Below are 13,915 nucleotides of genomic sequence, written 5' to 3'. Positions count from 1 at the left end.
CCCCCCTTCTAGACTGTGAGCCCACTGTTGGGTAGGGACCGTCTCCATATGTTGCCAACCTGGACTTCCCAAGCACTTAGTCCAGTGCTCTCCACACAGTAAGCGCTCAATAAATACGATTGAATGAATGACAACCTGATCACCTTGTAACCTCCCCAGCGCTTAGAACAGTGCTTTGCACAGAGTAAGCGCTTAATAAATGCCATTATTATTATTATTATCAGGTTGTCCCACTGGGGGCTCACAGTCTTCACCCCATTTGACAGATGCTGAGGCACAGGGAAGTGAAGTGACTTGCCCAGAGTCACACAGCTGACAACTGGTGGAGCCAGGATTTGAACCCATGACCTCTGACTCCAAAGCCTGTACTCTTTCCACTGAGCCGCACTGCTTCCCTGATTGACAGGAAAGGAGAAGGCTCACGGGAAGGTGACTGGGCACCCCATCCATCAATCCATCCTATTCATTGAGCGCTTTTATCAATCAATCAATCCTATTTATTGAGCGCTTTCATTTATTCAATCCTATTTATCGAGCGCTTCCTAGGTGCCGAGCACTGTTGTAAGCGCTTGGGACTTCTATAATAATAATAATGATGGCATTTATTAAGCGCTTACTATGTGAAAGCACCATTCTAAGAGCTGGGGAGGTTACAAGGTGATCAGGTTGTCCCCAGGGGGGCTCGCGGTCTTCATCCCCATTTTCCAGATGAGGGAACTGAGGCACAGGGAAGTGAAGTGACTTGCCCAGAGTCACACAGCTAATTGGCCGAGCGGAGATTTGAACCCATGACCTCTGACTCTAAAGCCCCTACTCTTTCCACTGAGCCGCACTGCTTCTCTGATTGACGGGAAAGGAGAAGGCTGACAGGAAGGTGGCCGGGCGCCCCATCCATCAATCCATCCTATCTATTGAGCGCTTTCATTCATTCAATCCTATTTATCAAGCGCTTCCTAGGTGCAGAGCACTGTTGTAAGCGCTTGGGACTTCTAGACTCTGAGCCTGTTGTTGGGTAGGGACCGTCTCTATATGTTGTCGACTTGTACTTCCCAAGCGCTTAGTACAGTGCTCTGCACATAGTAAGCGCTCAGTAAATACGATTGAATGAATGAATGAATAAATGAATGGGACGGGACAAGTTAGGACCCCCGGCCTACCTCCTTCCCTTCCCCACAGCACCTGTTTATGTACGTTTGTACGTATTTATTACTCTATTTTACTTGTACATATCTATTTTATTTTGTTAATATGTTTGGTTTTGTTCTCTGTCTCCCCCTTCTAGACTGTGAGCCCACTGTTGGGTAGGGACTGTCTCTATATGTTGCCAACTTGTCCTTCCCAAGCGCTTAGTCCAGTTCTCTGCACACAGTAAGCGCTCAATAAATACAATTGAATGAATCAATCATATTTATTACTCTATTTATTTATTTATTTTACTTGTCCATATCTATTCTATTTATTTTATTTTGTTAGTATGTTTGGTTTTGTTCTCTGTCTCCCCCTTCTAGACTGTGAGCCCACTGTTGGGTAGGGACCGTCTCTAGATGTTGCCAACTTGGACTTCCCAAGCGCTTAGTCCAGTGCTCTGCACATAGTAAGCGCTCAATAAATACGATTGATTGGTAACAGAGTTGAGAGTCACGTTCCCCTCTTTTATTCAGTCGTATTTATAGAGCGCTTACCGTGTGCAGAGCACTGTACTAAGCGCTTGGGAAGTCCAAGTCGGCAACAGAGACGGTCCCTCCCCGACAACGGGCTCACAGTCTCGAAGGGGAAGACGGACAACAAAACAAAACATGTAGACGGGTGTCAAAAAATCGTCCGAACAAACAGAATTCTCTTAAGGCGCTTATGGTGTCGAGGGGGAAGCCAGGGCCTGATTGAAAAAGATCAGGTGCTCAGTTCAGTGCTTTGCCCATGGTGAGCGCTCAATAAATGCGATCGAATGAATTAAAGTTTGGGGGAAAGGGGACCGACTTCGTTCATATAGAGAAGTAGCGTGGTGTGGCGGGTCGAGCGCGGATCTGGGGGTTGGCAGGTTACGGGTTCTAATCCTGGCTCCGCCACGTCTGCCGCGTGACCTTAGGCAAGTCACTTCTCTGCGCCTCAGTTCCCTCATCTGGAAAATGGGGGGGGGGGGGGTGAGGCTGTGAGCCCCACGCGGGACAGGGACCGTGTCCGACTGGATTTGCGGGCATCCACTCCGGCGCTTAGTACGGCCGGGAGGGGTTTGGTAGAGGGGTGGCCAATCATCCCTACCCGCTCCCCACCACGCTTCCCTATCCAAGGAGGGACGAGTCAAATGACAAATGCCACTTTTAATGACTTTGGATAACGACCGCGGAATTGGGAAGAGGCACGACCACCCCCCGAACTCCCGGCCGAGAAGCTCTGGGAGGGAAAGACGCTCACGGGGGCCTTGGGAGGGTCTCGGAGTCGAGTCCGGACTCCGGGTGTCTTCCCGCCGGGATCCAAGGGGCCGCCTCCGAGTCCTCATCCGAGATGACCGTGTCCGAACGCGCTATCCCATCTGCACGTGGGGGATGAAATTCACCCTGCTTCGGGAAGTAAAAACGGGAGGAAGGTAGCGCCGCGGGCCCCGGGAGCCGGCCGGACGCTAGACGGATGTTTGCTTGTAGTTCTTGGTGTCCAAAACCTTTTTCCCGCACATCGCGCAGATGCCTGAAAGGGAAGAGGAGAGGGCCTGTCGGGAGAGGGGCCCGGGAGGGGAATCTCCGCTCGGCTGCCCGAGGAAATCCAGCGCCGATAAGCGTCGCCCCGGAGGACGCTGACCTCTCACCGCCCGGCCGGCCACTGGGTCCGGAGGCCGCAGGGAGTTTTAGACTGTGAGCCCCCTGATGGGTAGGGACTGTCTCTATATGTTGCCAATTTGTACTTCCCAAGCGCTTAGTACAGTGCTCTACACATAGTAAGCGCTCAATAAATACGATTGATGATGATGAAGGGAGAGGTAGCATGGACTAGTGTCCATACAGTGTCCCTGTATATATGTTTGTACGTGTTTATTATGTTGCCAACTTGTACTTCCCAAGCGCTTAGTACAGGGCTCTGCACACAGTAAGCGCTCAATAAATACGATTGATTGATTGATTACTCTATTTGTACATATTTATTCTATTTATTTTATTTTGTTCATATGTTTTGTTCTCTGTCTCCCCTTTCTAGACTGAGAGCCCGCTGTTGGGTAGGGACCGTCTCTATATGTTCCCAACTTGGACTTCCCGAGCGCTTAGTACAGTGCTCTGCACACAGTAAGCACTCAATAAATACGACTGAATGAATGAATGAATGAATAGTGGAAAGAGCCCAGCGAGAATCAGAGGACCTGGGTTCTAATCATGGCTCCGCAACATTGCACTCTCTTCCACTTACCCCGGCGTTTACAACAGTGCTCAGCACGTAGTAAGCGCTTAACAGGTGCTATTATTATTACTATTCTCATTATTATCAAATGTGTTTCTCTTCCCCCCATTCTTATTATTACCAATTCTCATAATTATCAAATGTGTTTCTCTTCCCCCCATTCTTATTATTTCCAATTCTCATTATTATCACATGTGTTTCTCTTCCCCCGATTCTTATTATTACCAAATGTGTTTCCCTTATCATTATTATTATCAAATGTGTTTCTCTTCCCCCATTCTTATTATTACCAATTCTCATTATTATCAAATGTGTTTCTCTTCCCCCTATTCTAATTACCAATTCTCATTATCAAATGTGTTTCTCTTCCCCCATTCTTATTATTACCAATTCTCATTATTATCAAATGTGTTTCTCTTCCCCCCATTCTTATTATTACCAATTCTCATTATTATCAAATGTTTCTCTTCCCCCCATTCTTATTATTACCAATTCTCATTATTATCAAATGTGTTTCTCTTCCTCCCATTCTTACCAAATGTGTTTCGCTTATCATTACTATTATCAAATGTGTTTCTCTTCCCCCCATTCTTATTATTACCAATTCTCATTATTATCAAATGTGTTTCTCTTCCCCCCACTCTTATTACCAATTCTCATTATTATCAAATGTGTTTCTCTTCCCCCACTCTTATTACCAATTCTCATTATTATCAAATGTGTTTCTCTTCCCCCCATTCTTATTATTACCAATTCTCATTATCAAATGTGTCTCTCTTCCCCCCATTCTTATTATTACCAATTGTCATTAGTATCAAATGTGTTTCTCTTCCCCCCATTCTTATTATTACCAAATGTGTTTCCCTTATCATTATTATTATTATCAAATGTGTTTCTCTTTCCCCCATTACTATTATTACCAAATGTGTTTCCCTTATTACTACTATTATCAAATGTGTTTCTCTTCCCCCATTACTATTATGGGGGCTAATGAAGAGAAGCAGCATGGCTCAGCGGAAAGAGCCCGGGCTTTGGAGTCAGAGGTCATGGGTTCAAATCCCGACTCCGCCACTTGTCAGCTGTGTGGCTTTGGGCAAGTCACTTCACGTCTCTGGGCCTCAGTGACCTCATCTGTAAAATGGGGATTAAAACTGTGAGCCCTCCCGTGGGACAACCTGATCACCTTGTAACCTCCCCAGCGCTTAGAAAAGTGCTTTGCACATAGTAAGTGCTTAATAAATGCCATCACTATTATTATTATTATTACCAAATCTATTTATTTTACTTGTCCATATTTACTATTCTATTTATTTTGTTAATATGGTGCATCCAGCTTTACTTCTATTTATTCTGATGACTTGACACCTGTCCACGTTTTGTTTTGTTGTCTGTCTCCCCCTTCTAGACTGTGAGCCCGTCTCTATGTGTTGCCAACCTGTACTTCCCAAGTGCTTAGTCCAGTGCTCTGCACACAGTAAGCGCTCAATATATATGTATATGTTTGTACGTATTTATTACTCTATTTATTTTATTTGTACATGTTTATTCTATTTATTTTATTTGGTTAATATGTTTTGTTTTGTTCTCTGTCTCCCCCTTCTAGACTGTGAGCCCACTGTTGGGTAGGGACCGTCTCTAGATGTTGCCAACTTGGACTTCTCAAGCGCTTAGTACAGTGCTCTGCACACAGTAAGCGCTCAATATATATGTATATATGTTTGTATGTATTTATTACTCTATTTTATTTGTACATATCTATTCTATTTATTTTATTAATATGTTTTGTTTTGTTCTCTGTCTCCCCCTTCTAGACTGTGAGCCCGCTGCTGGGTAGGGACCGTCTTTAGATGTTGCCAACTTGGACTTCCCAAGCACTCAGTACAGTGCTCTGCACACAGTAAGCGCTCAATAAATACGATTGAATGAATGAATGAATGAATAAATACGGTTGAATGAATGAACTTCTCTGCTGTGTGACCTCGGGCAAGTCACTTCACTTCTCCGGGCCTCAGTTCTCCCGACTACTTCGCCCGTGAGCCCAATGCAGGACTGTGTTCAACTTAATTCCCCCGATTCTACCCGAGCCCTCGGAACGGCGCTTTGACACATAGTAGGCGCTTCACAAATACCACAGGTAAAAAAGGGAGGGGAATAATAATAATGATGGCATTTATTAAGCGCTTACTATGTGCAAAGCACTGTTCTAGGCGCTGGGGAGGTTACAAGGTGATCAGGTTGTCCCCTGGGAGGGCTGACGGTCTTCATCCCCATTTGGCAGATGAGGTCACCGAGGCCCAGGGAAGTGAAGTGACTTGCCCAGAGTCACACAGCTGACAACTGGCGGAGCCGGGATTTGAACCCGTGACCTCCAGGGAAGAGGAAGAGCTGACCTTTTTTGTAGGCGCATCCTTGGCAGTAATGCGAACCCGGCTGGTGCACAGAACTCTTACAGATTCTGCAAATGGCAAACTTGTTCTTCCCGTAGGGGTCGAATCTGGCAGAGACGCGAGAGGGGAAAAAAAAGGAGAGGGTTCAAGTCAGTAGCCGTCGCTGGGCTCCAGAAACGTGACAAGAGAATTGGCTGAGCCAATCCTTGCTCTTGAGGAGCGTACTTCCCAAGCGCTTAGTCCAGTGCTCTGCACACAGTAAGCGCTCAATACAATTGAATGAATCAATCATATTTATTACTCTATTTATTTATTTATTTTACTTGTACATATCTGTTTTATTTATTTTATTTTGTTAGTATATTTGGTTTTGTTCTCTGTCTCCCCCTTTTAGACTGTGTATATATGTTTGTACATATTTATTACTCTATTTATTTATTTATTTTACTTGTACATATCTATTCTATTTATTTTATTTTGTTAGTATGTTTGGTTTTGTTCTCCGTCTCCCCCTTTTAGACTGTGAGCCCACTGTTGGGTAGGGACTGTCTCTAGATGTTGCCAACTTGGACTTCCCAAGCGCTTAGTCCAGTGCTCTGCACACAGTAAGCGCTCAATAAATACAACTGAATGAATCAATCAATCATATTTATTACTCTATTTATTTATTTTACTTGTCCGTATCTATTCTATTTATTTTATTTTGTTAGTATGTTTGGTTTTGTTCTCTGTCTCCCCCTTTTAGATTGTGAGCCCACTGTTGGGTAGGGACCGTCTCTATATGTTGCCAACTTGTACTTCCCAAGCGCTTAGTCCAGTGCTCTGCACACAGTAAGCGCTCAATAAATACAATTGAATGAATGAATCAATCATATTCATTACTCTATTTATTTTACTTGTACAGATCTATTCTATTTATTTTATTTTGTTAGTAGGTTTGGTTCTGTTCTGTCTCCCCCTTTTAGATTGTGAGCCCACTGTTGGGTAGGGACGGTCTCTATATGTTGCCAACTTGTACTTCCCAAGTGCTTAGTACAGTGCTTTGCGCATAGTAAGCGCTTACCAAATACACAGTCATCCACCCCAGCAATTAGTGCAGTGCTTGGCATATAGCGGGTGTTTATCAAACAAAATTAAACAACAAAAAAAGCCACTCACCTTGCCCTCTTTGACGTCAGAGCTTTGTTTTCATTTAATTTTCGCCCACCGCTCTCTGTTAATAAAAAACAACATCGCTTAGTAATTTATCAATCAATCAATCGTATTTATTGAGTACTTACTGTGTGCAGAGCATTGTACTAAGCGCTTGGGAAGCGCTCAATAAATACGATTGATGATGATGATGATGTATATATGTTTGTACATATTTACTACTCTATTTTACTTGTACGTACCTGTTCTATTTATTTTATTTTGTTAGTATGTTTGGTTTTGTTCTCTGTCTCCCCCTTCTAGACTGTGAGCCCACTGTTGGGTAGGGACCTTCTCTATATGTTGCCAATTTGTACTTCCCAAGCGCTTAGTACAGTGCTCTGCACATAGTAAGCGCTCAATAAATACGATTGATGATGATGATGATCTATCTATCTATTTATTTTACTTGTACATATCTATTCTATTTATTTTATTAGTATGTTTGGTTTTGTTCTCTGTCTCCCCCTTTCAGACTGTGAGCCCACTGTTGGGTAGGGACCGTCTCTAGATGTTGCCAATTTGTACTTCCCAAGCGCTTAGTACAGTGCTCTGCACATAGTAAGCGCTCAATAAATACGATTGATGATGATTGGGAAGTACAAGTTGGCAACATATGGAGACGGTCCCTCCCCAACAGTGGGCTCACAGTCTAGAAGACTTTCTGACCTCATTAATAAGAGTTTGCCTTAACGTGTAGGAAAACGTCAAGCGTTTAGTACAGGGCTCCGCACACAGTGAGCGCTCTTCCTCCCTTCAAAACCCTACTGAGAGTTCACCTCCTCCAAGAGGGCTTCCCAAACTGAGCCCCCTTTTCCCTCCCCTCCTCCCCTCCCCACAGCACCTGTATATATGTTTGGACAGATTTATTACTCTATTTATTTTACTTGTCCGTATTTACTATTCTATTTATTTTGTTAATGATGTGCATCTAGCTTTATTTCTATTCATCCTGACAACTTGTAAATACGATTGATTGAATGAATGAATGAATAAATACCACTGATAATAATAATAATGTTGGTATTTGTTAAGTGCTTACTATGTGCAAAGCACTGTTCTAAGCGCTGGGGGAGATACAAGGTGATCAGGCTGCCCCTCGTCGGAAGGCCCTGAGTTCTAATCCTTGTCTGCTGTGTGACCTTGGGCAAGTTGCTTCACTTTTCTGGCCCTCTGGTCTCTCTCTTGCTAAGTGGGGATTAAGGCCGTGAGCACCACGTGGGACATAAACTGTGTCCAGCCTGATTAGCTTGTATCTACCCCAGTGCTCAGCACACAGTTAAGCGCTTAACAAATGCCATTAATAATAATAATAGTGATAGTATTTGTTAAGCCCTTACAGTAAGCGCTTAACAAGTGCCATTAATAATAATAATAATAATAATGATGATAGTATTTGTTAAGCGCTTACAGTAAGCGCTTAACAAATGCCATTAATAATGATAATAATAATGATATTTGTTAAGCGCTTAACAAATGCCATTAATAATAATAATAATAGTGATAGTATTTGTTAAGCGCTTACAGTAAGCGCTTAACAAATGCCATTAATAATAATAATGATAGTATTTGTTAAGCGCTTACAGTAAGCGCTTAACAAATGCCATTAATAATAATAATAATGATAGTATTTGTTAAGTGCTTACAGTAAGTGCTTAACAAATGCCATTAATAATAATAATGATAGTATTTGTTAAGCGCTTACAGTAAGCGCTTAACAAATGCCATTAATAATAATAATGATAGTATTTGTTAAGCGCTTACAGTAAGCGCTTAACAAATGCCATTAATAATAATAATACTAATAATAATGATAGTATTTGTTAAGCACTTACAGTAAGCGCTTAACAAATGCCATTAATAATAATAATAATAATAATAATGATAGTATTTGTTAAGCGCTTACAGCAAGTGCTTAAAAAATGCCATTAATAATAATAATAATAATGATAATGATAGTATTTGTTAAGCGCTTACAGTAAGCGCTTAACAAATGTCATTAATAATAATAATAATGATAGTATTTGTTAAGCGCTTACAGTAAGCGCTTAACAAATGCCATTAATAATAATAATAATAATGATAGTATTTGTTAAGCGCTTACAGTAAGCGCTTAAAAAATGCCATTAGTAATAATGATAATGATAGTATTTGTTAAGCGCTTACAGTAAGCGCTTAACAAATGCCATTAATAATAATAATAATAATGATAGTATTTGTTAAGCGCTTACAGTAAGCGCTTAAAAAATGCCATTAATAATAATAATAATGATAATGATAGTATTTGTTAAGCGCTTACAGTAAGCGCTTAACAAATGCCATTAATAATAATAATGATAGTATTTGTTAAGCGCTTACAGTAAGCGCTTAACAAATGCCATTAATAATAATAATAATAGTATTTGTTAAGCGCTTTCAGTAAGCGCTTAACAAATGCCATTAATAATAATAATAATAATGATAGTATTTGTTAAGCGCTTACAGTAAGCGCTTAACAAATGCCATTAATAATAATAATAATGATAGTATTTATTAAGCGCTTACTATGTGCAAAGCACTGTTCTAAGCGCTGGGGAGGTTACAAGGGGATCAGGTTGTCCCACAGGGGGCTCAGAGTCTTAACCCTAATTTTACAGATGAGGTAACTGAGGCACAGACAAGTCAAGTGACTTGCCCAAAGTCACACAGCTGACAGTTGGCGGTGCCAGGATTTGAATCCATGACCTCTGACTCTAAATAATACTAATAATGATGGCATTTATTAAGCGCTTACTATGTGCCAAGCACTGTTCTAAGCGCTGGGGAGGCTACAAGGTGATCAGGTTGTCCCACGGGGGGCTCACAGTTTTAATCCCAATAATAAATAATAATAATGATGGCATTTATTAAGCGCTTACTATGTGCAAAGCACCGTTCTAAGCGCTGGGGAGGTTACAAGGTGATCAGGTTGTCCCACGGGGGGCTCACCGCTTTAATCCCCATTTTACAGATGAGGCAACTGAGGCCCAGAGAAGTGAAGTGACTTGCCCAAAGTCACACAGCTGACAGTTGGCGGTGCCGGGATTTGAACCCATGACCTCTGACTCCAAAGCCCGGGCTCTTTCCACTGAGCCAAGCTGCTTCTCTAATTCTGCTTCTCATTAAACAAACACAACCCAAAACACCCTCCTTACCTGTGGTGTTCCTTGCCCCATCTTTCCAGGTGTCTGGAGTAATAACAGTCCCAAGTTTCTTCTCGCCTGTTGGCAGAGCATGCAGGGGAAAAGAGGGATTAACAATCAATCAATCCTATTTATTGAGCGCTTACTGTAGACAGAGCACTGTACTAAACGCTTGGGAGAATATGATATAACAGAGCGGGCAGACACATTCACCACAACGAGTTTCCTGCCTAGATGGGAAGACGGACATTAATATCGCGAAATAAATTATGGCTGTGGACACAGAGAAGCAGTGTGGCTCAGTGGAAAGAGGTAGGGCTTTGGAGTCGGAGGTCATGGGTTCAAATCCCGGCTCCGCCAATTGTTAGCTGTGTGACTTTGGGCGAGTCACTTCACTTCTCTGGGCCTCGGTTCCCTCATCTGGAAAATGGGGAGTAAGATGGTGAGCCCCCCGTGGGACAACCTGATCACCTTGTATCCCCCCCCAGCGCTTAGAACAGTGCTTGGCACATAGTAAGCGCTTAACAAATACCATCATCATCATTATTATTATTATTACAAGGGCTGTAATAGCCACAAAACTGCCCTCTTGAAGATCACCAGTAACCTCCTTCTTCCCAAATCCAACGGCTCCTACTCCATCCTAACCGTCCTCGACCTCTCGGCTGTCTCTGACACCATGGACCATCCCCTTCTCCTCAACACGCTATCCAACCTTGCCTTCACAGACTCCGTCCTCTCCCGGTTCTCCTCTCATAATAATAATAATAATGATAGCATTTATTAAGCGCTTACTATGTGCATAGCACTGTTCTAAGCGCTGGGGAGGTTACAAGGTGATCAGGTTGTCCCACTGGGGGCTCACAGTCTTAATCCCCATTTTAGAGATGAGGGACCTGAGGCCCAGAGAAGTGAAGTGACTTGCCCCGGCCGTCCATTCTCAGTCTCCTTCGCGGGCTTCTCCTCCCCGTCCCATCCTCTTACTGTAGGGGTTCATCAAGGGTCAGTTCTCGGTCCCCTTCCGTTTTCGGTCTACACTCACTCCCTTGGTGACCTCATCCACTCCCACGGCTTCAACTATCATCTCTACGCTGATGACACCCAGATCTCCATCTCTGCCCCTGCTCTCTCCCCCTCTCTGCAGGCTCGCATCTCCTCCTGCCCTCAGGACATCTCCATCTGGATGTCTGCCCGCCACCTAAACTCAACATATCCAAGACTGAACTCCTTATCTTCCCTCCCAAACCCTGCCCTCTCCCTGGCTTTCCCGTCACTGTGGACGGCACTACCACCCTTCACGACTCACAAGCCCGCAACCTCGGTGTCGTCCTCGACTCCGCTCTCTCGTTCGCCTCACACATCCGATCCGTCACCAAAGCCTGCCGGTCTCACCTTCGCAACGTCGCCAAGATCCGCCCTTCCCTCTCCATCCAAACCGCTACCTTGCTGGTTGAATCTCTCATCCTTATCCCGACTGGATGACTGCATCGGCCTCCTCTCTGATCTCCCATCCTCCTGTCTCTCCCCGCTTCAGTCTACACTTTACTCCGCTGACCGGATCATCTTTGGGCAGAAACGCTCTGGGCGTGTTACTCCCCTCCTCACAAATCTCCGGTGGCTGCCTGTCAACCTACGAATCAAGCAAAAACTCCTCACCCTGGGCTTCAAGGCTGTCCATCCATCACCTCACCCCCTCCTACCTCTCCTCCCTTTTGTCCTTCTCCATCGCAGCCCGCACCCTCCACTCCTCTGCCGCTCACCTCCTCACCGTTAGGCCTCATTCTCGCCCATCCCGCCGTCGACCCCCGGCCCACATCCTTCCCCTGGTCTGGAATTTCCTCCCTCCGCACATCCGCCAAACTATCTCTCTTCCTCCCTTCAAAGCCCTACTGAGAGCTCACCTCCTCCAGGAAGCCTTCCCACACTGAGCCCCCTTTTTCCTCTCCTCCTCCCCATCCCCTCCACCCTACCTCCTTCCCCTCCCCACAGCACTTGTATATATATTTGAACAGATTTATTACTCTATTTACTTGTACATATTTACTATTCCATTTATTTTGTTAATTCAATTGTACTTAATGATGTGCATATAGCTAGGTGTATATAGCTATATTCCCATTTGTTCTGACGATTTTGACACCCGTCTACATGTTTTGTTTTATTGTCTGTCTCCCCCTTCTCGACTGTGAGCCCGTTGTTGGGTAGGGACCATTTCTATACGTTGCCGACTTGGACTTCCCAAGCGCTTAGTCCAGTGCTCTGCACACAGGAAGCGCTTAGAACAGTGCCAGCGCTTAGAACAGTGCTTTGCACATAGTAAGCACTTAATAAATGCCATTATTATTATTATTATTATTATTAATGATAATACGATTACATGAATGAATGAATGATTTGTACTTCCCAAGCGCTTAATCCAGGGCTCTGTACAAAGCGCTTAGAACAGTGCCAGGGCTTAGAACTGTGCTTTGCACATAGTAAACGCTTAACAAATGTTATTATTATTATTATTATTAATAATAATAATAATAACAATACGATTAAATGAATGAATGAATGAATGCATGATTTGTCCTTCCCAAGCGCTTAATCCAGGGCTCTGCACACAGTAAGCGCTTAGAACAGTGCCAGCGCTTAGAACAGTGTTTTGCACATAGTAAATGCTTAATAAATGTCATTATTATTATTATTATTAATAATAATAATATGATTAAATGAATGAATGATTTGTCGCGCTTAATCCAGGGCTCTGCACACAGTAAATGCTTAGAACAGTGCTTTGCACATAGTAAGCGCTTAATAAATGCCACTATCATTATTATTATTATTAATAATATGATTAAATGAATGAATGAATGATTTGTCCTTCCCAAGCGCTTAATCCAGGGCTCTGCACACAGTAAGAGTTTACGACAGTGCCAGCACTTAGAACAGTGCTCTGCACACAGTAAGTGCTTAGAACAGTGCCAGCACTTAGAACAGTGCTTTGCACACAGTAAGCGCTTAAGAAATGCCATTATTATTATTATTAATAATAATAGAACAGAGCTTTGCACATAGTAAGCGCTTAACAAATGCCATTATTATTATTATTATTAATAATAATAACAATACGATTAAATGAATGAATGAATGAATGAATGCATGATTTGTCCTTCCCAAGCACTTATGATTTGTCCTTCCCAAGCGTTTAATCCAGGGCTCCGCACACAATAAGCGCTTAGAACAGTGCCAGCGCTTAGAACAGTGCTTTGCACACAGTAAGCACATAATAAATGCCATTATTAATATTATTATTAATAATACAATTAAATGAATGAATGATCTGTCCTTCCCAAGCGCTTAATCCAGGGCTCTGCACACAGTAAATTATTAGAACAGTGCCAGCGCTTAGAACAGTGCTTTGCACATAGTAAGCGCTTAATAAATGCCATTATCATTATTATTATTATTAACAATACGATTAAATGAATGAATGAATGATTTGTCCTTCCCAAGAGCTTAATCCAGGGCTCTGCACACAGTAAGCGCTTAGAACAGTGCTTTGCACATAATAAGCGCTGAATAAATGCCATCATCATTATCATTATTATTATTACAAACACGACTGAATGAAGGAATGAATGACTGAATGAATGAAGGACTGACTGAATGAATGAAGGAGGCCCAGCCCCGCCCTCTACTCACATTTCTCGCAGACCATCCCGCCGGCCCAAGATGTCAACAACAACAACGACCGCCCCCCCCCCCCCCCCCCCCCTCCCACGGAACTCCTTCCGGGTCACCGCGCAT

The 13,915-nt window shown here is 43.2% G+C and overlaps 1 protein-coding gene across 1 annotated transcript; it reads right to left on the bottom strand.

The window, feature by feature from the left end:
* Positions 1 to 2,300: 2,300 nt before the first annotated feature.
* CRIPT (CXXC repeat containing interactor of PDZ3 domain) lies at positions 2,301 to 13,863 on the bottom strand. The gene is made up of 5 exons (XM_038751554.1): positions 13,811 to 13,863; positions 10,136 to 10,201; positions 6,930 to 6,984; positions 5,775 to 5,878; positions 2,301 to 2,682 (listed from the first exon to the last, which is right to left on the bottom strand). Exons 1-5 carry the CDS (start codon positions 13,824 to 13,826, stop codon positions 2,618 to 2,620), a joined length of 306 nt encoding a protein of 101 aa, XP_038607482.1. The 5' UTR covers positions 13,827 to 13,863; the 3' UTR covers positions 2,301 to 2,617.
* Positions 13,864 to 13,915: the final 52 nt, after the last annotated feature.

The sequence above is a fragment of the Tachyglossus aculeatus genome, chromosome 9 (assembly GCF_015852505.1).
Source record: "Tachyglossus aculeatus isolate mTacAcu1 chromosome 9, mTacAcu1.pri, whole genome shotgun sequence".
Lineage (NCBI taxonomy): Eukaryota > Metazoa > Chordata > Mammalia > Monotremata > Tachyglossidae > Tachyglossus > Tachyglossus aculeatus.
This window is presented reverse-complemented; position numbering and strand designations above follow the sequence as displayed.

Coding starts and splice junctions, on each gene's coding strand:
- CRIPT (XM_038751554.1), bottom strand. Junction 6,985..10,135: donor TGGGGCAAGGAACACCACAG/GTAAGGAGGGTG, acceptor TTTTATTAACAG/AGAGCGGTGGGCGAAAATTA. Junction 5,879..6,929: donor CTGACGTCAAAGAGGGCAAG/GTGAGTGGCTTT, acceptor CGTCTCTGCCAG/ATTCGACCCCTACGGGAAGA.